General features: G+C 41.5%; 1 protein-coding gene across 1 annotated transcript in view; it reads left to right on the top strand.

The window, feature by feature from the left end:
• LOC138595571 (cadherin-18) overlaps positions 1-24032 on the top strand; it is a 95837-nt gene that overhangs the window by 59379 nt on the left and 12426 nt on the right. The window contains exons 5-10 of the mRNA XM_069666866.1: positions 773-940; positions 2035-2222; positions 2895-3148; positions 8089-8225; positions 11992-12113; positions 14904-15021. Of these exons, the coding sequence (XP_069522967.1) occupies positions 773-940; positions 2035-2222; positions 2895-3148; positions 8089-8225; positions 11992-12113; positions 14904-15021 (987 nt within the window). The remainder of the gene's footprint in view (positions 1-772; positions 941-2034; positions 2223-2894; positions 3149-8088; positions 8226-11991; positions 12114-14903; positions 15022-24032) is intronic.

Here is a 24032-nt window from a genome sequence, read left to right as displayed (position 1 = left end):
AATCGTTGTGTATTATCGCAGGGTTCACAAGTTCACGAGAACATGAGTTCAATGGCGGCCTGAGGGTCTTTGCTCTGGGGAAAAGCAAGATTTACAATAACCACTGGTGTAACTGGTAGAACATATTAAATCAGGCTCCAGGTGGTGATGTGGTTTCAGGAGCTAAAATGGGGAATTAACCCTCGAGCAAAGAATCACACAAAAAACTAATATAGACAAACAGACACCTTAAGGCTCCACACAAAGACTGGAACACACACAGATAGAGAAAAATGTGCGCAGGACATGCAGCTATTACATCCAGTAAATCACCTTCCACCCAGCAACACAGGAAGCAAATACTCTTTTTGGTTTTGTTACCGCGTTGCAATTTACCTGTGCACTGTTTCTCTCGGCAGTGGGCAGAGTTGCACTCATATATCACGGAGTTAGCATTGTGAAAGTTCATGGCTGTGTTTGCTGTGTTATTGTAGTAATAAATGTGATAGAGTGGGTGCCTCAGAAAGTTGCATTCTGTCCCGATCCAAGGTTGCATAGTCATTTTAAATATAATGAGAAGTGAGGAAAGGCTAACCTTGACAATGAGAGACCAGCAGAAACAAAGATGAAAGAAGCAGTTTTATGGTGTTAGTCTTTAAAGGAAAGTTTGATGCAGCGCTTTATGAGCAGTCCATAAATCTTAATCTTAATATAGAAATGCTTTATCTTTTATGTGAGAGATCTTATAAATGCAGTTTTTGCTCAAATGCTTTGCTGTCTTCAACCCATGCAGGAATCATCAGGACTGCCTTAGCCAACATGGACCGGGAAGCCAGGGAACACTACACTGTTGTTATCCAAGCCAAAGACATGGCAGGCCAGGTCGGAGGCCTCTCTGGCTCGACCACCATCAACATCACTCTGACGGACATCAACGACAACCCACCCAAGTTTCCTCAAAGTATGTACACAACTTTACTTTGAATATACAGGCTGTAGTTCCTTTTATACACCATAATAAGATAGGTGCATGTTGCCATAGCCTCTATTTGGAAACTCTTAACCCTGATGAATTGTTGCCTTCAGGCGTCTCTGCTAGTTAACTATCCAGAAGGCTTATTGCTCAAAATGTTAATGTTACCAACATGTTACTACTACTAACCTGAATGCATCAGCTCCTATCGCATTAAATGGCCAAGCTGTGGCTCGAAATACAATCAGCTTTTCTCGACTATTCTTGGCCTCAAGCAGAGGACCTCGACTAAAGCTTCCTGAGGCAGTTAAATGTCCTGAAACAGCGTTACTGCTGAGTTCTGTGCTGTTTTTACCTGTAGATGTGGAGAGTCATGGGGGTTATATTTTAATTCATTTATTATGGAGCAAAAGTTTTACAGTCTGTTAAAGACAGGCAGCCCTTTAAAGATTAACCACTCTGTTTAAAGATACAAAATTCCTTTATTATCACTGTAGCATGCGTTGATTAACCATACATCAAAAAATGAGGGTTTAAAGAACAAATCATGGATATTTAAGGCTTCCCCTCACAGGCCTACTCAGTATCCCTCCCTAAGATGTTTAACATTTCATTATTGTGTTAAATATTGCAGTTAAATTACCAATAAATGAAAATTAGAGGAGTTTGTTTTGAAGTCTGAATTGTCTCCATTTTAATGATATACTTAAATACTAACAAAGTTGTGATTCCGCCTCTAAAGAGCCTCATCAAGCTCAATCCCTGTCAGCCAGTTTTCCATTTTTGTGCTGCGGGGACAAACTATTTCAAAACCATCAACATTTTCTCAATAATCATCTGCCTCAGAGTTTGATCTGCTCAGTCGCAGCGCTATCAACCTCGGTTAAGCGTTTAATGTCAGCTGGAGCACTGCAGAGAATTTTTAATGACATTCCCTCAGGAACAAATGGTGACAGAGTCAAAGTGCTTAGCTAAGTCCTTTTTTAGTGGGACATTCAGAGAATGATGAGGGGCAGATCAGCTTCTGTTTAAAACTGTGTTTTGCTGTTTCTGAACGGGTGCGCATTCATTCTCATCCGCAGAAAATTACCAGCTGTACGTTCCGGAATCAGCTCAAGTAGGGAAACCTGTAGGGAAGATCAAAGCCAACGACGAGGACCTGGGCGTCAATGCGGACATCAAGTACAGCATCATTAACTCAGAGGGGGCCAACATGTTCTCCATATCCACGGACAGGGACACGAGGGAGGGAATCATTAGCCTCAAGAAGGTAAGGACATGCGGCCTACTGAGGGTTCTTTCAGAGAATCCACCAGGAAAAATTCCACTTATCAGGCTTTTGTTTGGACACAGTGGAGATTTTAACCAGGTGCTGCTGTAAAGCAAAATTATTATTTACCATCATATGTAGACATTCGTGCGTACACAATGCAAAGGGGGGTAATAATTGGCGGAAGTAATACACTTTAGAAGGTAACAATGCATAAAGAAAGAGTAGAAGAAGAAGAAATCAAGATGATGGGACATGTTCCAAAAGTCCCAAATAAGTCAAAGCAATTAGGCTTCGTTACACGTGATAAGAAATGCATTTAAAAGGTCTGTCAAAGACGTTAAAAATGTCTATTTTGTTTACAATGAAGACGCCACAGGATTGCATCTACTTATTATCCACTTAAGTTACATTTCTTGTCAGCAGACATGGCATTAAATTGCTGTCAGACAACTAAATTAATTACATTTGGTCTAGTTAAGTTAATATTGGTCCAATTTGACTCATTTCACTCTCCTCTTTGTTGTGATTACACCTATTTTTATGTGCGTGCAGTGTCGACTCGGAGTAAGCTTTCACTTCTTTTCCCGTGATCCTGCCAGATGAAGTGTAACAACTTTGTACTACGGGCGTGCTAATCTCATTTCCCTACGGTGCCTTTTTCCCCGACAGCCTCTGAACTACGAGAGGAAGAAGACCTACACCCTCCACATTGAGGGCGTGAATACACATGTGGATCCTCGTTACTCTTATCTTGGTTCCTTCAAAGACACTGCCACACTTAAAATCACAGTCGGGGATGTGGACGAAGCCCCGGTCTTTTCTATAGACCATTATATCTTGGACGTGTATGAGAACGCGCCGAGCGGCACGGAGGTGGGAGCTGTATTGGCTCGAGATCCTGACAGCAGGAACAGTCCTGTCAGGTAAGATGATTGCACTGTTTCTCGTTATGAGGTATTACACAAGGCCACTGCAACAGCAAAGGGTAAAGGAGGTTTCTAACATGATGAGGCTTATTTTGAGGCTGAGCGCTCCTTTAGATGTGACCGGCAGCCAATGTAACTCTGTCACTTTGTCAACTAATTGGTTCCCAAAAACTTGCAGACGTGGAAATTATATTAATAAGAAACATTCCAGCCTTTGCCAGATGGATTTCTTCACATTTCTTTAAAAAAAAAAAAGCCTGTTTTGCAAGAATTTCGATAAGGAGAAAGTCAATATTTGTCAGTCTGGTCGCGGCATTTCAAGAATTGCTCTCTTATTTACTTATCCTTTGATCAGAGTTTGTGTTTTTCACTCTAGTTTTACCAGGGGAATCTCTCTGAGGTGCTTTGGGTTTATCCAGTGAGGTTTAAGTCAACTAATAAGCCTCCAAGAAATGTTTGTTTAACGAACCATTTGCTTGTCACTTATCTGCCTCGTATAATTCTACCTTACATATATCTGATAGCATGAAGCAGCTTCAACCTGTGAAGTACTTCCCCAGAGGGTTTGAACTTGTCTTGAGTCATACCAACATAAATCATAATGTTGCATAGATGCGTTAAACAGCGTCTTGTTTGTCCCTGATGCAACATATGCCCTTGATATTTCACATCCCCTCAAAAAATCAGCAATATGCAAAATGAATCACACATTTTTGGCATCATTAGATTTATGGTTATTTTGTCTGCAAACCTGTGAAGTAACCCGCGGTAATACAACAGCTTAGCACATTTGTATGCGCTCTAAACACATGCTTGTGTACTGTCGAAATAAGATTGATATCACCCTCAGGCTGTGGACTAATCCCAGGTTTTCACTCTGCACAGGTGCCTCGTTTCAAAACATTACACTCACGCAACTCTGCACTGCTTGTTTTAATTTGATTTGCCTCTGTAGCCTTGGCATAAATGATGAAGGACCTGTAAACACGAAAGTCCCCATGAGATGAGGTATTGCTGATATATCAATAAGAAGCAATCTTCTGTTGCTGTTGCGTTAGAGGGTCATAGTTTAAAGCTTTGCCATAGGCTGCAGAGCCCAGGGGTTTTCGAAACAGCATTAAGCAGTGACTTATGACCAAGCTACTGTCCTCCCCGTTTTCGGGTGGCCAGCCCTGTGGTTCTTGATGAATTATGAACGATTTCAAATGGGGGGAAGACACAGGGTGAAAATGAGTCTTTGATTCAAGACTTTGTGGAAGATTTGAAATAAACAAGAAGGAAATCTACATATGAAAGACTTCCCTTGCTCTCCTTGTGGGATACCTCCTCCTTGTCCATCCGTACCGCACATCACTCCCAATGTTCAGCACATGAAGAAGAACAGCGGGAAGTATTTTGATGACATCCACTTGAACCCAGAGAAAGCTAAACAACCATACCACTGCTCCCTGGGTTTGCATCAGAATGCAGAATGCATCAGGGATCAGTATTTGGCTCTCTTTGATCATCACAAGTCTGCCCATGCGTGCAGCGAAATAAACATGTCATTGAAGTGACAAATCAAATGTTGGTCTGAAATTGACATCTAAATAGGCGCACAAAGTCTTGACGGCTCATTACCTCTGGTTGCTCTTATGCATTATCATAATCATCAAGAGCAGTTATGAAAACTTTTTGGCCTGTTAACTATAAAGCCCTGCAGGGATTCAAGTCAGCCCCATCTTCAACTTAAGTATTCATTTTGTTTCCTTCAAGTTTAAAGATTTGATATCAAATAGATTGATGAAAGCAGAACAGATGAATGCCAGGACAGGCTTCCAAAACAAATATTTACACATATGAATATTCTTAAAGACATTTAAATGTGAATCTAACAATGACACACAAACACACAAATGCATGCATGTAGTCACTAAGTTTCAATAGAGATGCCTGTGCCATCGTGTCTTTAACCTCCATTCTTCAATGGCCTGCAGGAGGCAACACAGATGACTGCAAAAGGAAGTCAGATTTTATAGAAGTCTACGGGAAGATGAGTCTACTTCTCAGTTGATTTATAATCTCAGGAAACATTTTCAGGATGAGTTTGTGCTCTCAATCGCTTCCTTTAAGTCTTCTTTCATACAACATGATCTTCCTTGCTTCTGTTTACAGTAAAACAAATACAGAAGAGCTCGCTTGAGGTCGGGCTAAACTGGCGACCGATTAAATCCAGATAGAAACATAGCAATATAAATCCCCTCTGTCGTCCTAAAATGGCCAATTTAGACTCCAAAAAATATGGCAATAACAAAAAGGCCAAACTTCAAAACGGTAGTCCAAAAAAAATGGGTTACATGCTATGTCCCCTTATTATATATAGATTATCAGCAGGTCAAAATTCCCAATTATCCAACATTTCAGCTCATAATCACGACAGACTTCCCCTCATTCTCAGCTATACAGTATTATATGATGATAACCTAGCATGCTAACATTAGCATGTTGTTACTCAGAAGCAATCTATTAGTACTAAGCTCTCAGAACAGTTGGGTACATTCGAGGCCAACAAAGAGATACACATTGAGGCCTTAGCATGCGCTCTGCAAGAACCTGCCTGTTTTTCGGATATGATCATCAGCTTGTTGCTGCGCAGGGATCGCATGGATGGATTTGGAAGGTGTGCGACCACCCTATTAGACGTATGTGTGTCTTTACAAAGCTATAATTGCAGCCTTTGCCTTAATGAGAGCTGGGCCGAGGCTGAAAGAGCACATCTCGGCCTAACAAGCTGAGGCTGAGATGTTCTCAAATGACCACTTCACAGGCGACAGACCCTTAAGAAGTTTGTATACGGCAATGTCGCTGCATCCATTTCCATGCCAACTTTTAAATGTTGACCCCGTTTAAGAACAACAAAGTTGCCCCTCAGTTTTTTTTTTGTCTTTTATCTTTCCAACACTTTGTTTGTGTGCTCTGTAATGAGCGTTATGGCCTCACTAGGCTGCAATACTTTAGTCTTGTTGATGTTCGGTACACTCCAAGGCTTTTTCAATGAAAACTTTTTTGATGTACCAGAATTACTGTATTTCAGTTTGAATTTGCCAAGAGTGCAAAGAGAGAGAGTACTTACCTTAAATAATGTAAAGAAATACAGAAACATGTGCTGCACTTTTTGTTGTATAACTAAGGGGTGTCTTTTTACCAAAGACAACATTGTTAGCTATCTACGTGTTCTGTTTATGGACTGTTTAAACAACACATACTCTTTGCGACTTACCTGCTGCAATAACAAAATAAACCCTCCAACAACAAAAAGCGCGACATGTATCACTGGTAGTAGTAATTAACAGACCTGAAGTGTCTTTCAGTGGTTTTTTCCTTGACAAAGCCAATGCTTAGCACCTAAGCACTCGCCTTGAAAGTCTTAATGCTCTTATGCGGCTGAGCATTTAATAAATCATGACAACATTTCTACAGAGGGTGCTGGGTAAACTTGTAAGCAATCCAACAGTTCATTAATGCAATCCTGGCGTTAATATCCCTATACCATTACTATATCTCGTGTCAATTGAAATTTGTCGACGTAGGCTGTGTTACTCAGGAGAATGAATGCTGGATTAAAGGTGTAAATAGGTCATTAAGAGATGAATTAGGGGAATACTCAGTCAATGCTCATTTCGTGCTTGGGCTCATGAGGAGCGACTGTTTCTGCTTTGTATTCCTGCTGTGCTGCTATGTTGATAACAGTGCTGCTAGAAAGCCATTACAACAGTGTAAACATTGCCGGCATAACATCGTCTTTTGTCATTATTAAATATTGAAGGTAATTGCTCTCGACTTAGAAATGTGTATTTTCCATACATTCCGGCAAGACCTACAGTCAGTTTAAAAGCAGTCGGGATTATTCTGTTTGTGTGCTATAGAGGTGAGACCACACTTTGGAGAGCATCAGAGCATCCCCTTCGGCTTGTGTTGCCTCTGTGCTTCCTTCATTTCAATGCATGGATTTTTCTTGGGTTTGTTTTCTGGTTTGATACATTTTATTACAAAATATAAAATAAACCAAAGAAAATAAATATGGGTTTTCTAAGGCCTCAATGGGCCAAAAACACACTTTGAGCGCCTGCATGCGGTTCTGAGGGATTTAACTAAGCACTATTTCGATTAAAAGGGGCCCTCCACAGGTTTTACACAAAGGTCAGTTTGCACATAATGAGCAGTGGTACTCTAAAGGGAGCTATCTCAGGAAAAATAGCCCTGATGATATCATCAGTTATCCCTGGTTGGGCTCAGAGAACACAGACTACAAACAGAAAGCCTTTTGGAGCTTCACCCATCCAGACTGTAAATGTTGGCTTCTGTTCCTTAGATTTTAACACTTCTGTCTCTTGTGAGTCCCTCACCTTTATGGTGCTCAAGGACAGCATTTGATTTAGTGTCTGAAAAGGGCGCTAGCTAGGCTAACATTGCTGTTGAGCATTGAGGTTAGCAAGCTATTGCTCTGTATTTAGCTTAGCATTAGCTTAAACAACTTTTAAAGCAGGTCTGTACATTCAGTAACTTGTCGGTAATGCTTAAGGGCTGAAGATTGGGTAGTTTGGTCTATCACAGACTTTAGCAAAGCATCACAGCACATGAAATAGCTACAGCGGAAATATCAGACAGGTTGGACCACCGTTTGTATATCTTTAAACGCTACAGCTGAAAATTATGACGTGAATTAAACAAGTGCCAATTTCACATAGCCGTATCTTCATTGACAGTATGTTATCTATGCCACTTCTCAACCAGGAAATGACTGTTGTTGTTAGCATCATGTGACAATAATTTAATGTGAAGCTAGCCCAGTTATTACCTAAGAGTCTCGCTATCGTTTGACCTGTAAATCAAGATAATTCTTGCTAACTGTCCCAGATAATTCACCATCTTGATGACCTCATCTTTATTTCCCATAGGTATTTCCTGGACAGCAAAGAGGAAGGAGTCAGGTACTTCAGAATCGATGAAAGCAGCGGGCTTATACGGACGACGCAGCCTCTGGACAGAGAAGAAATGTCCTGGCACAACATCACTGTGATGGCCTCGGAGGTTGGTAGGTACCCAGGTTTCTTTTCATTAACCAAACGTTGAAAATAAATGTAATGCATCTGCTGCTCTATGTTTGCTCGTGACTATTCAAGAGTGAGCAGATGCAGATTTGTCATATTGACACTTTACTTCGACGCATTCTGCTTTTAATTTTCATCTTGGAAAGTTGAAGAAAGTCTGGAAACTTTGATTATGTTCTGAACAATACGAAGTTAGAATTTTAATGTAGTCTTAGACCCAAGATTTCATCACCTTTCGAAGCACTTTCTCTCCATAATCTACATAATTTTCAATCATACTGACATTGAATAGCAGGTAAATAAGCAGATTTGGAGGTACAGATACACTGCACACTCCATTCTTTTCACCTTCTGACATATAAATATTTTAATAAGCAGGGCAGATTTCTCCCACTTCGACACCTTCAGGGAGTGTAGTAAACACATGAAATACTATTATGCATTTGCCTGAAAGAGGCACTTAAAAGAGATTGCTCTTTCTCTCCACACTTATCTTGTTTCGCCCCAAGCTAACAGGAGACATTATAAATCGTTATCACAAACGCATTCAAATCATCGTCGAGTTTTGTGCCACAAAAGAATGATTTAAAGAGTAGAAATTTAAAATATTACGGTCGGTGCTATACTTCTATCCAGAGCTTTTCGAGATAACGAGACACCCGGAGGGGATCGTATAGTCAGAGAGCAGTCCAGGTTCAAATTCATAGCGTGTAAAATTGGAGTCAAAATCAATATCAACAAAAAGATGGTTCCATAAAAAGGGAGTGACTACACAGTATGAATCTGCAGTGCACACTCTCCCTTTACCCACAGTAAAAGTCTGCAGCTGCCTGTAGGCACCGAGCAGGCTTTATTCAGACATTCACTTCAATGTCTTCATCGAAGACGCTTCAACAGCATACTGGCTGTTAATGGGCACACATGTACTGCAACGCCACTTTGTTTAAAGTGTGTAAAGACTTATAAGTCAATTACTTATTGGGAAAGAAAGTAGAAAAACAAGGTCTATAAGGGTTCAACAAAACTGCAACAAGCGGTTGTGCCCTGCAGCTTTTGAGCTCACCAGTTCAGTGGCACTATTTGCTTCTTTATCTTCTGCTATAGTTCTACATTTCTGGGTTACAGTGAAGAGGCTGTATACAACCCACTTGACATTTAAATGCTCACATTGTGCTTATTTTCTGCCTTATTTCTTCTCATAAATTCTGCTTATTTTCTAACAGCAGGATGTTTCAATAGCTTTATTAATTGTTGTAGGTAATAGTACTATCACAATCTTGAACAGTATTGAAACACAGCCTAATAACAGGTGAGTTATTACTGAAATTAACGATTGAGCTCAGGAGAAAACAAGGATGAAGGAGATCATTTGCATATTGATAAGAATGTATTCAAATGGGTTACAGTGTATTTTTCTTATAATTAACTACAAAATCAAATTAGTCCCAATTGTTTTAATGTCTTTTCGTACATCGAAAATTAATTAAATCAACGCAGGCACCGCTAACTTCAAGAACTGCTATCAGGTAACTCCAGTAATTTGTAATCACAATTAGGCAAATCTCTTGCCAACTGACGGAGGTGCTGCATGCTAATGTTCCTTTATCTCCACGCCTCTCCTTAGTATGCAAGGATACTCTTACATGCCAAGACAGTGTCAAAAGGCAGAATGATAAATTTATACCAGTCTGAATGAGCAAGGACACACAGTGTCCTAGCCACAAAGCGTCCTGCAAAGTCTTTACCCCTCCTTCTAATGGCCGCTGGAAGTAGATAGAGCACAGCGACTGAGTGAATTAGAGAATGTATGATTCGATTTGTGCTTTTGGATTCAATTTGTCAAATATCAAGGTGATCCAGAAACTAATAGTGTCGTCTTATAATACAGCTGGTGTGATGTCAACCACTGAAAAAACACATGCATAGAAAACCAAGAGCAAACACACCTGAAACATTAATTAAAGAGAAAGATTGCTGCACCTGCATGACTCGTGTATATTCAAGGAAGCTTTTGCTGAGCTAGCATGCTATTTGTCATTGCTGTTCTGCTCCATTATGTAAAACAAACTCACACCTGGGAGCTACCCAGTACAACCAGAACTCAAAGTGGAGGGAAATCGAGGGACATTTTTTATGCATAGTAAGGAAAGCTAAGTTCAAATTCCACCATTGTTCTGAATTGTGCAGTTTGTGTAAATATTAACAGAGTGAGCATGTTTGGGCTCAGTAAAGCACTAAATTGCATATATTGCGTTTCACTACAGAGAAGTTTAGCCTCACACTGCTGCACTTTTGTGACTTTGAGTCTTAGTTTTAGCAGAATTATATACACTGCAAAAAATTTGAAATGTTAAAGGAGCTATTTGCTCCTGGAAAAAGCAGCTGCCAGTCAAAGCTGGTGTAATAATATTTGAAATTGGCACCATAGCTGTGGAGAAAGTTGTACAAACAGCTTGTGGTTTCGTAGTCTCGTTCTATATATACGAGAATATCTTTAGGTTTGCAGTCTACATTTCTAACCTGACGATTTTGAACGAGTCATGACGCTGGAGGCGGGCGTCCTAGATTGAGGAAGTGTAGACCAGATGACGTGTTTAACGTCCTCTGGTGGAGGTTTTCCAGGGCCCATTGGAGAAGCGGATAGTGTCCTCCAAAGGTGTAGCGCGAAATTGCATTGTTTTCTCTACCATGATGGCATTAGCTCTCCATAATAGCATGATTGTACTGAGGTTGAAAATCAGCGATCTGGCCCTTTAATTCAGTTTGCTTGATTATGATTTAAGTGTTAAAAAAACATGCATGGAAAACCTAAAGTTAATAGAAATCTTAAAACATTAATCCAGTAGAAAGACTGCAACAAATCATGACTTTTATGTCTTCAAGAAAAGCTTCCGCTAAGCTATTTTTCAACGCAAAGCTGCACAGTTAAACCCGTCTTCTTTTGTTTTGGACTGGGTTGCTTGAAGATCAGATGCCTTGCTCTAGGGCCCTTTAACAAGGTAACTTAAACTGGTTGTTAAGTTTTCTAATGGTGTTTTTAGGCTTTGTGTTCTGAGGAGAGACTAGCTCAAATTCCCATTACTGAACATAAATCTGTAATTGTCCACATTTGAGCCGTTTGTGTAACAGTCTAGGTTGTTTTTGCTCCGTATGTTGTTGCTTTATAAAGTAAGTGCTGAAAACAAAAGTGCATTAGTTTCATTTCACTTCTAGGAACACTTTAGCTGCACGTTGCTGCACTCTTGGCACAATAATGCTGTATGGATTCAGATTGAATAGGCTGCAATTTATATGAAATCTTAATTAGATTGGGCGAATTATAAGTATTAAATTATGTATCGTAAACCATTTTCATGTATTTCAGTGGCTCAGGCTGATATTTAGTTGCCATTACGGCTTGATTTTTAAATGAGCGGATGTAAGGCATATGCTCCACATGCTTCATGAGTTGCTCGTGCAGTGCAAGGGGCAAATAAGGCGTCACACCAAGCACACCAACTGGGACGAGAAATGCTGCGCTGAGATGATCAGATGCGCTTTAATACACCAAATTGCCTTCTGCAGCATCGCATCCCTCAGTGCTTTTACTGTGGAACAGCCTAAGACAAAACCCATAAGCAGACTAATAAGAAGAGCACAGAGTGTCCCAGTTTAAGATTACAGTGTTGATGCTCTACTTTGTTATTAAGGCTTACATTTGACTTTCATCTTCTTTGTCGTGTGTTCTTTCTCTCTCTCTCTCTGCCTCAGACAACCCCGGCCTTTTCAGTCACGTCCCTGTTACCGTCCAGGTGCTGGACATGAACGACAATCCGCCAGAAATAGCCACGGACGAGGAAGTCATTGTGTGCGAGAGCTCAAGGCCGGGTCAGGTGAGCGTCGAGTATTCAGCGAGAAAAATCTATACAGCTATCTCTGTCTCTGCATGGGTTTTTCTCTCCCCGCACATTCTAATATTTCTTCACCGCAGACACGCCTCATAAGGAAGGAGTCACATTAACCTCAGTCATGTCCCCATTACTATTGTTTCCCTCAGCACTTTTGGGTTGCTTACTGAGAGCTGAGCAGTAAGAGACTCTAAAGGCAATGACGAGAGCTACTTAATCGGCCCTCATTCAAAACGAGTATCTTAGCAGCAAACCATGACAGCTCTAAATCGAAGTTCATTCCAATTTGCTCTCAGTAGTCTTTGATTCCTTCGAATTAAGAAGGTTTTGGAGATATAGAGCAATCAGCAGCCCGGAAATTGCTGAAAGGGTGCCGGAGTAAAGACTGGGAAGACACAACTAAATACATTTTTAATAGTTTCAAGCTAGAAAAGTTTGAATTAAAGTTTGCATTAAACTTGAATTACAGTTGCTTTATTGCCTCAGGGTTCTTGGCCCAGGGGATTAAGTGGGGAGAATAATGATGTGTTGGATGAGACAGCCACACATCACCATTCAGAGGACAACACGTGTGGAAGAATGAGCTGCACATTAACATTCTGCTTAGTCTGTGTGCATTTTAATTGTTAAACCACGGATGCAGAAGAGTTTCTGATTGGTTTGCAGTTGTGTTGTGAAGTATATTAAACTACAGGTTACAACAGTAGTAAGAATGATCTGAGCTAGCGAGCTCAAGTAGGCGTCAGCTGTGCAACCAGCCCCCAAAGTCACCACAAAGCATTGGAGAGACACTAATTTTTTACCATGAAGCTGCTTTATTCGGTGTTTTTACCTGTTTTACTTACCTGTCTGTTGGTTTTGGAGGAGACACGGTCTGGTTAAAACCACGTGAACTGATGTACTGATGAGCTAAAAACAAGCTAAGCTACCTAAAAACAAGCTAGCAGCAGCTCAGCTCACTAGTGAGAATGATCCGAAGGAAGAAGGTTTTTTAGTAAGCTAGCAAGCCGAAGTAAGCGTCAGCTGGGCAACCAGCGCCCAAAGTCACCACAAAGCGTTGGAGAGACACAGATTTTTACCGTGAAGCTTCTTTTACCTGTTTAACTTATCTGTCTGTTGGTTTTAGAGAGGACGAGGGCTGGTTAAAACCACATGAACTGATGTACTGATGAGCTAAAAACACCCTAAGCAACCTAAAAACAAGCTAGCAGCAGCTCAGCTCACAAGTAAGAATGATCTGAAGGAAGAAGGTTTTTTAGCCCCCAAAGTCACCACAGAGCGTTGGAGAGACGCTGATTTTTACCGTGAAGCTGCTTTATTCCATGTTTTTACCTGTTTAACTTACCTGTCTATTGGTTTTAGAGAGGACAAGGGCTGGTTAACCCATGAACTGATGTATTGATGACCTAAAAACACCCTAAGCAACCTAAAAACAAGCTAGCAGCAGCTCAGCTAACAGCCCCTTTTTTGACGTCCTGTGTTTGCCAAATAAGAGAACTGGAAAAACACAGATTTAAATATCATGCTATTACTATTGCTAATGTATTGCTCGATGTATAGTGATGCAGCTAGAACACAAAGCACAAGTGGACTCAGGGTCTTTGAGGAGAATGGTGCCAATCATCAACTTTAATCAGCAGCCCTGCTCTTATTTCTGGAAGGGGTATAATGACTCAGTCAGATTCTTCAATGTGAATACCTAATTGACGTTAAGTATTATTTTGGAGCTGATTTTTGGATCTGAAGAGTGTGGTATTACAAAAACGCCTTAATGTCGCTAACAGTGGGAGGAGGTACTGAAAGATATGGTTCAGTGTTTTTGCACCACTGGTACCAGAAAGATATTGAAGCTCAAAAATTGCAAAGACAAGAGCAGAGACGCATCAAACTGTCATTAAAACCAAAAATGACACTATGGAGAACAACGATACACCCACTCAGAAATCAACCAAGCAGTGATGTATCCTCAGGCAGGCATTTTCAAGCTAACAGCCAATTATATGGCTTCCTTTGGTTTTCAAAACATCCCATTATCTTGATTTTTACGAGTAATCAAGTGGCAGTTAGCTACTTTTTCACACTGATGGAAAACAAAATCTGCACAATTTTAACTTTGGAACCATTAGCACAGGAAGACAGACAGCCCTGCTCTCCTCGGCCCGAAAGCTCCCACCAGTGCCGCCCTGTCAACCATAACATCCACATAAGTGAACTCAAGCACACAGCAAGTAGATCCTAATACAGCACAGTTAAAGACAGGGGCTTGTGCGAGTGTACCAGGAGCACAACAAGACCCCAAATCTCACATTGAAGATAAGAAGTCCCCGTGGTGACAGGGGCTATCAGGTCGTTTTTCTCTCCACTCTGACTTTCTGTCCCCGCTCTCACTGTGTCTTTTACCAATTAAGGGTAACAAGACGACAAAAGTGGCAGTGAGGGTGCCCTCAGAGCACCCCTGTCATTGTTAGATGCCAGCCTCCCCCGTCGGCACAAGCCTAATGCTCTGAAATCCTAGCCGTTTGCAAGCAGCCCCCTTTTTCAGGCAGCATACACTGGTAGAGGAGAAAATGTTACAAGACCAGTTGGCTGTAGGTCAAAAGAACTCTTGACACTCACCAATTATGATCAACAATACATGACATACATCAGGAGCCAAATCATCCTTGTGCTGCTCGCAATTAGAGTGAAAAGTGATTGCAAACGGTGCAGCGGCTAATTAAATGTAGCATGTGTTGTCTTTGGAGAGTGATTTACCCCGTGTCCTTTGTACAACAGGTGATCCAGACTGTCACAGCAGTGGATAAGGATGACTTTGCCAACGGACAGCGCTTTTCCTTCGCTTTGCCAAGCCAGCTACCGGTTAATCCCAACTTCACGCTGAAAGACAATGAAGGTAATTACAGTGATCAATATGTTTGTTTGCATTTCTTATGAGTTCTGCACTCTGGCTTCAGGGGCTGTGCTTCAACCTCATTGCTCACTTTCAAAGATCCAATAAGCTGTAGAGATTTCCTCGTACCTTGGAGGGCCAATAGAAATATACGCTACTGTCAACTGGGCAGACGTCAACACATCTTAATTCCGCCGAGTCGGGTCTTCATGAAACATAAGCGTCATTGAGGTTTGGGATGTTTGCGCATTGTGTTGTCAAATGGATTACCCGCTCCGGCGCTCTCTCTTTCCCCTCGCTTCCTGGGTTGCATTATATCGTGCCAGCGCAGTGCCAACAGTGGGTGTTACCATGGCAACCATTCCAGTCTCAGGTGGATACCTAGCCCTGGGTTTGGTCTGCAATCACAGGGCTTTTAAAAGCTCTCAGCCAGAAGATCTCACAGTTGCCCCGCTGAGAGGAGGAGTTCACAGCACTCCGGATGAATCTCTGAGCCGGAGAGAGGGAAGCATGAAAACAGAGAAGGAAGAGAGCACCAGAGAGATCAAAAAAATCGATGTGATAATAGGAGATAAGTCTGTTTAGCCCTTGGTCCAGTTGCTTCCCACCACAAGCCCTCCCTTTGCTGCATTCAACTACATTGAGATGCAGAGGCAAGTTTGGCTGCCTTCATGTAAGTGGCACTCGGAGACACCCATAAACCCCCACCCCCCTACCCCGCCCACCTCCTCTCCTAAGGGGCAGATGAATCAAACAAAGCAAAGATCGAGTGCAACTCTTCTCCAAAGACAGACATCTCCTCAAGGATACTATATTATTATTTCTTGAAAGTGCAAATGTGGAAGGACTACTTTATTCAGGAGTAGTTGGCTTCAGTTGTACACATATTGATGCGGTGTGTAGCATCTCAAGTCAACTCTTGAACAGAAGATTTGAAGACAGAATATTTACCTCCAGCCACTGAAAAACCACAATAGCCTTCTTACTATGTATTTATGGAAATTACATACATAACAGTAAGCACCTTAAAGTATTACAAATTTGATTCAATCCAAATTCTAATATTTTCATTTATGTTTCTGTATACTTTCCTGAAATTGGGTTTGAATTGGCCAGGGGTACGCTCGGATATTTACGTAATTTTGTGATCCGATCACAGGAATAGTCACACAGCAGCTACTTGTCTGTGTTCACCCAGCGTAAGCATCGTCCCCGGGCCAACTATTGATGGCCACAGGTAATCATTGACCACTAGCCGTGTTGAGTGTCGGTTTTTTCTATTTTTGGATGCAAGATTTTAGTGTGGGCTGATAATCGTCTTTCATCAGCGCTTCTTGAGCATCGCAGAAGTGGGTGACGTTCTAGCTAATCCTTGAGAGCAAATCGGGGCCTCCCAGCCATGTGCATGTGAATGCTAGCTGCTAACTATGATATGGAAAGCGAAACATTCAGTAACTCAACATTCAGTGACCAATTAAAATGAATAATTTTTGGATTGCAGAGCTTCTGCTTCCTTCGATTCTGACTCAGACGGCTCAAACATACTGTTTATAGCCGCCTCATTGTCACATCCACTATTACTGTGCAGACGAGCCAGGAAGTCCTTGGAGATTGAACAGCAGAATGAGTTGTTTTTGAAACCGTTTTTTTCTGATAGCAACAGCAATTATAGTTATGAATGTTTATTTTTACTTCGATTCGAGTCTCTCAACTTTATTATCATAAATGCATTTTTACCACTTTAACAGATATTTCCTGAGGCTTTAAGGCATTCCTTTCCACTGCATTAGCCTTGCTCATAGTGGAGAACAAACATTTTTTCATTAGCAAAAACAACACTAATACCCGGCCTTTTTGCTTAGCGGGAAAGGTTACCATCGGCATTCAGACCCGGGTCAGATGACTCTGCAGTAGACGCGGGTAATAACCGCCTCGGCTCCGACTGGCATTGATGGGAACCCATGTCGACACGCTAATCTCCGCCATCTTTCTGGCATGATGCTATGATGCATCTAACCCTGTCTCCGGCGCGTTTGTGGCATCAGACAGTTTACTAACCCTGTCTCCGGCGTGTTTGTGGCATCAGGCGGTGAAGCAGCAGAAAAAAGTCCGAAAGGAGTTTACTCGACTGGCAATGGGAAAAGAGACAATCTACATCTATAAGCGAGTCTTCCCGGGTCTGAAAAACCGGCGCCGACGCACTCATTTTGGTGGGAAAGGAGTATATAAGAACTTTTTTCATCCAAACTATTTGAGGCCTGTTATTTTAGCATCTCATCATGGCTGTGACTGTGTCAAATGTGCTGTTAAAATAACACAAAGTATATTTCCTATAATTGTCACTGTGACACTTCAGGGGATAACTGACAATACACGGAGGTGTGCTTCCACAATTGCATGCAATGCGTGTCTTGCTGATTTGCCATATGCTGTGTTAGGGAATCACAGTGTGCAGCTAATAGAAGCTAATGGTGAAAAATAACTTGTTAACCAATAACAAGCTGCCAAAGAGATGCAGATATTCTCTCCTACCTCTGCTCCCTCTTCTGCTTTCTGAGCAGTAGCATGTCTGCCAGATAAAGTGAATTATTTGAAATAGACGTGAGCTTTTATATGTAAATGATGTTCTCCAAGGCCACAATAAGTGGTGTGTAAATGCATAGTGAGGTAAAGTGTTTCCCAATTTCCTGGAGTGACTGTTTCTGTTAAATTTAACCAAATGAATTACAGACCTTGTGATCCTGGCAGCTTTTTTTAATGGGGGTCTTTCAGGACACATTGGGGGCAGATGAGGGACCAGAGGAAGAGCAATTCAAATCCATCTATGGATTAGTGTCTTTAGAGAGGTCTGCTGGGGAAACCAGGACACCCTCCTGGAGCCAGGGTGTTTCGGGTTGGGTGGCTAAGGCTTGGAACACGCAGAGTGTGCAAATTAAACTCTAAAATTTAACATTTCCAGTCCATACTGCCGCCTTTTTAAATACATCCAGCTCTTGCAAAGTGAGTCTCCTAGAAAAGTTGTAACACTTCTTACAACAGAGCCTTCTGCAGCAAAATATTCCCAAACCATTCAGGAAGGAAAGCGCCGTTCTTGAAGGATTGATAGCAGTTTTCTTTAGTTCATGCTGTTTGAGTAATGTTGCCTTTCAATTTGGCTTTTTAGCTCGTGCTGCACACCATCCCACCGGATCCTGTTTTTCTCACACTATATCTGTGATGTAATCCCATGTGGGCTGGGGACGATTATGTGTCATGACATGGAAATGAACATTTATTAATGTTTTAATCATTTGACAGTGTTGCAGGCTCTCACAGAAGTAGGATTCAAACCACTTTCTCTTCTATTTCCTCTGCCAGCCTCTTTTCTTTTAACAAGAAAGCTGTTAAAGATCATGTTCTGATTTAGAGCAACAACCCGGATGGTTAGTTGACCACATGAAAGAGAGGCAGCCGCCCAGCAAAGCCTCCCACTTGTTCTGTTGACCACAAAGTAGCTCCACTAGAGCAGCTAAATGCCTTGATCAAGGGCACCCTTAAGCTGGCTTTTAGACAAGGAAAGTGGTTCTTGTTTTAAAGCCACTGGAAACCCCTTTTTTTAGCCTTAAGGAGGGCTGATAGTTACGGCCTTGTGTAGATAATAAGGAGCTAAAAGGGACAAATTGCTTCATTACAAAATCTAAATATCTAAGTGTCTGTAGACTTGCTTAACATTGTGTTTGATATTATATTTCAAAGGACAAGTCAAACTGTTTGAACCTAGCTGGAGTGGCACCCGCACTATTCCACATCCGATGGTGTTAAGCGTTAACCATGGTTGTCTTTTTTTGCCGGCAAATGTTAAACATCACCAGGGAGTTCAGTTCAGTCTGACAATTAATGTTATTATAGCTTGAAACCTTAATTGCAGCAGAACATAGCTTGTGTTTGCCATCAAGGCTCCGACCCCATCGCTCCTCGCAGATTTATTTTACATGCAGACATTTGAAGAGTGATGAGATATTATCTTAAACCCCCCCTCTAGCCGGAGCCTGCAGGTGGATGCCGGGGAGGTGGTGGGGCTGAAAGTATGAGCGTAGTAGTGGTGCAGGGCAGCTGTGGCAATGACAGAGCAGAGGGAGAGACCGGAAATCTTGCAGCTTAAATAGAGCGCCATGTTAGGCGGACTGTGTCATGCACTGCAAAAAAAGGATTTTTGAGGGTAGTAAATTAAATCCATGCAAATTAAATAAATGAAAGAATATAAGTCAGCAAGTGAATTGAAATAAGTACAGTTTATCTGCATTACCTCATTTTCAACAGTAACAATTGCAACCCAAAAAACCATAAAAAAATCTACCCATGATGTTGGGCCTGTACTGCAGAGTGTCCATGCATCAATGATTGTTCCTGGCTGCAGGCCAGGGTTGACTAATCAGTGCGAGTATCTCAAGTGTTGATGTGCCATCGGGGTTTATACATTTTTAGTTAGATATTCCAGACGATTTGTAGTCACTGTGTATGTATATGACAAGAAATTAAATTAGCGAAAGGCTGCACGGTGGAGCAGTGGTATGTGCTGTAGGTTCCTGGTTCGAATCCCGGTTCGGACAAAGTGGGCCTTTCTGTGTGGATTTTGCATGTCCCTGTGCATGCGTGGGTTCCCTCCGGGTTCCTTCCTCCCACAGTCCAAAGATGCTCGTTAGGTTCATTGGTGAATATAAATTGCCCGTGAGTGTGAGCGTGAAAAGTTGCCTGTCTCTATGTGTCACGAGTTATTGTTACTACTGTTACACTCATTCTTATTAAGTAATTAGTTTTGTAATCTAATGAGAAATGTTGAGTAGAATTTACCTAATTTATTTAAGTGTATCATAGTTGTTAAATTTAGGTACTCTTCACGCAAAACAGGGTCAAATTTACTAATTAATTTACTGTTCAGTGACCATTTGAATGAATAATTTTCAGATGGCAGGACTCCTGCCTCCTCGTCTGATTCTGACTCAGGCGTCTCAAACATCCTGTTGTGGGCTGGACTTCGCTTATTGCCTGACTCCGCACAAAACAACAGGGCATGCAACAGTCAGAATGTGATCACCACACCTTCGCACCGTTGAGAAATCTAAACAGAAAGAATTAGCTGTTTTAAACTAGATTTTCTAACCAATATTTCAGTGGATGCTTTCTTACCTTGATATCATCCATGCATTTTTAATTTAAGCTAAATATCCAGAGGGCTTTAGAACTACTAACTATCACAAACACAGTTATATTTGGAGGTTTATCAGTGAAGTGAAGTGCAGTGTCAGGCCAAACACCATTATATTAGTGTTCAGTGTGTTAGATCTTTTTCTGCTGCCTAAATTGCCTTCTTACTCATGAGTCTGAGGCCGCCTCGAATTCTTGTTTTCTTCTCGCTCATCTAAAGTTTCGAAACAGCAACCTCCCTTTGAACGTTAAGCCGCTGCACTCTTGACTTCATGCCGCCTCAGTCATCTCCAGTCGCTTGCAGCCTGCGTTTGCACTCGCGCTCAAAAGAAGTGTCATAGCCATATCGCCTTCTTCTGCCTTCTGTGTATTAGATGATATTTGCTGTGTTCACAATATCCGGGTGAGAGAGAGAGAGAGAGAGAGAGAGGCACAATGCATCATACTGTTGACTCCTCTGTCTGATAATTAAAGTAAGCTCTTCACACTCCAAGCAACTTCTTTCATTGCTCGTGTAGCAGACCAACAGTTGGTAGCCGCTCCATGCCAGAGCCTAATGCCTCCCTCTGTTGTTGTGCAACTGACGAAAATCCCTCTCAGTCACTCACACAGCTAACTCTCTCATGACCTCCTTTCCTCCTCAGTTACAGCTCGCTCACAATGGATCCTCATGAACTTGGATTTCTGTGCAAAGTTTTTGCATTACAAAAAGGAGGATTTAGTTTGAGACACTCCGATATGCTTAATGACGACTTTTTCAAGTTAAATAACCAATGATATCTGTAATTGATTCCTGCTCCTCTCTCATTTCAGGTAATTTAACAATCAAGACTTTTAAAAGAAGCAATTATGCCTTCTTTGGAGGCTCTTTGCAACCATATCAGATTCTTGAAAGCTATTATCTTGGTACAATTGCTGCTTTTCTCACAGCTCCAGCGCTGTTTAACAAAGCAAAGCGGTCGAGAGTCAATTTGTAGCTTAAAAAAGACAACACCGAGTCGGTCTCAGATTCGGTTCAGGGCCCTTCTCCTCGCCGTGGAGCTAGCGATCTCTGTTTGCGTAGATGAAGGCAGGGCCTGACGTGCAGATGTGTTGATGAAGATGAAGAGCCGCATATGCTGCAGTAAATGCAGGTCAAACCTCCTACAGCGTATTAGGGAGCCATTAAAGCTGAAAAACAAGGGGGATGCTTCTACTCATCTGCACCTGGAAAGCACTTTGTGACAAACCTGTTCTGTTAAAAGCCCTTTAAATACATTCAACTCGACGAGGCCCACTTTACAATGACTGAAAATTGAATGCCTCTTTGATCTCCTTCTCTGTCACATTGTGATGACATTTGCTTCTAAAAAGGCAATTAAACGCAGGCTATGATCTCTAAATAACCCACATACTTAAATAGATCAATTGATTTTTGAAGGCATCTTCCTCCAGTGTGCATACAGAAGACCTTATAATATTACAGTTAATCAGCTGCGTTGAAAGCAGCGCTGTCAAGCCGCTGATATGTGGGACGTTTAATTAGATTTCATGTCATTCACACTTCACTTGCAGTGGGTGTTACACTTCTCGTTTCCAAAACAGCCATTCTCTGCTGAAACAGCGTGATGAGTGCCAGAGAGGGCAGAGCAGCTTGTCTCATGCTGCTTTTGTCAAAGGTTGCAAAACAAACGGCAAAAAAAAAAAGTCAGAATCTCACGTTTGAGTACTTGATAAGCTTTCCTATTATTCGAGCAAAATTACTTGACGTTTATTGTTTAATAAAGGTTGAAAACATTATTTGTTTTACCCTCTAATTTTTGTGGAATTAATTAATTGATCAGGAGATTCAAGTTTTATTTGCTACCCTAAATTCTGAAAAGTGCTCTATTAAAAATGTTATAATTATAATGAATGCATAAGCCTTATGTGTGTAGTAAAGCAGTGAACAGTGGTGCCACATCGGAGGTGTAAAGCAATTTCTTCCTGTGCATCAGAGGAACATAATAGTAGTAATCAGACATCCCCTTTGATTGTTGCTTTAGCAACATATCGGCCACCCCATCATTAACTTAAACACGCAAAACACAATGGAACAACATACCATACTGTGATTGTGAGAGTGTGCTTATACCAAGCACAATACATTGTGTCTTTTTTTTCCACAAGCAGCCTGATCACTGCGATCTGTTGTCACTGCCGGGCATGTTTTCTTAAACTAAGCCTCGCTGAGTCACACTAATCCGTATTGAATGCAGAGGCTTCTTTTAAGAAAGTACATTGTTACGTTTGTCTCTTAATTTGCGTGAAATGTTTATTATTCCGACACAAAACAACACTGATACGTAAATCAATATTAAAAGCTGCCTTATAACAACACCTGACACTTAACGCTATGTTTGTCCTTCTTCTTATGTTCAGCTCAGTTGACTTGTTTTTCAAGGCCCTTCAACCAAACAATTACAGCATCAGTGGTCTAATGCAGAGTATTCACACTCCAAACTTACTGTCATTTCAAAAGTGAAGTTCCCCACCCAGAGTGCCTTGTCATTGTGTTGGCGGTTAACGGATGGCTAGCACATGCTAATTAGTTTAGCTAGGGCTGCGCTGTGTACTTAACAGCATCATTAGGGTCAGTGTAAATGCTGCAGCAGAGGTTACAATATAAACCACTCTTTGGGAGCTTTATGGTTTCCCTGTATAATATACACAGGACTTTATTGGAGGGAAACTTTGTGTCTTTATTGTTCATAATACTCAAATTGATTTAAATATAATACATCCATACATCCATTATCTATACCGCCTATCCTGTTCAGGGTCGCAGGGGGGCTGGAGCCTATCCCAGCTGTCATTGAGCAAGAGGCAGGGTACACCCTGGCCTAGTCAACCAGTCAATCACAGGGCTGACACATAGAGACTGACAACCTTCATGCACACTCTCACACCTACGGGCAATTCAGAGTCACCAATTAACCTAACGAGCATGTCCTTGGACAGTGGGAGGAAGCCGGAGAGAACCCGTGCATGCACGGGGAGAACATGCAAACGCCACACAGAAAGGCGCACAATGTCTAAACCAGGGTTTGAACCAGGAGCCTCCTAGCTGTGAGGCAACAGCGCTAACCCCTGCACTCCAATATAATACATTTGCTGGTATTTATGTACTGCCACTTAACTTAGGGCAAAACTCATGAATCAACTTCTACTATGTTACAATGTTACAGTTTCACTCAGCAGACGCTTTTGTCCAAAGAAACGTACATCTGAGAGTTAATACAACACAAGCAATGATCAAGACAGGAGATGACCAGCAGTAAGGAAACCATTATAAGGCGAGATAGTTTGCAGTTTTTTATAGTTTTTGATAGTTTGCATCCAGAGTGCTGACTGGATTATCACATTCTTTCATGAAAAGCAACAGTAAGTATAGTTGTTATTCAACAGTATTTTAAATGTACAAGTTTTAACAGGGGATCTTCCTTAAATGAAACGTTGATCTCAGGACGTTACAAAGGTTTCGCTAATGATGGTGGGTTCACTGATAAAACCCAGTCAGTACGGGAATCCCAATTAATCGTACCAAGACTCCAACATATATTGCTACCTCTGTAAGCAGAAGGCACACTAATGTTGACTTTCTTCACCTACACAAGTCATGCATTTTCCTGACATTTGCAACCCGTTTGAAGTTAAGCCACCCCCAACATTAGGTAGCAGTTCAAAACGGAACGTGACCCAAAAATAGCGCCACGACAATGTATGTGGTGCTCAAAGTGGAAGCTGCAGAGAAGGTTCGTGCTGAATCCCATCAGCGGCACCTACACACACACCCACCAAAGTTCACAAGG

The sequence above is a fragment of the Semicossyphus pulcher genome, unplaced genomic scaffold (assembly GCF_022749685.1).
Source record: "Semicossyphus pulcher isolate SPU_LCO1_2020_fin unplaced genomic scaffold, fSemPul1.0.p SCAF_18, whole genome shotgun sequence".
In the NCBI taxonomy this organism is placed as follows: Eukaryota; Metazoa; Chordata; class Actinopteri; order Labriformes; family Labridae; genus Semicossyphus; species Semicossyphus pulcher.
The sequence above is the reverse complement of the archived record's forward strand: the minus strand, read 5'-3'. Positions and strand labels throughout refer to the sequence as shown.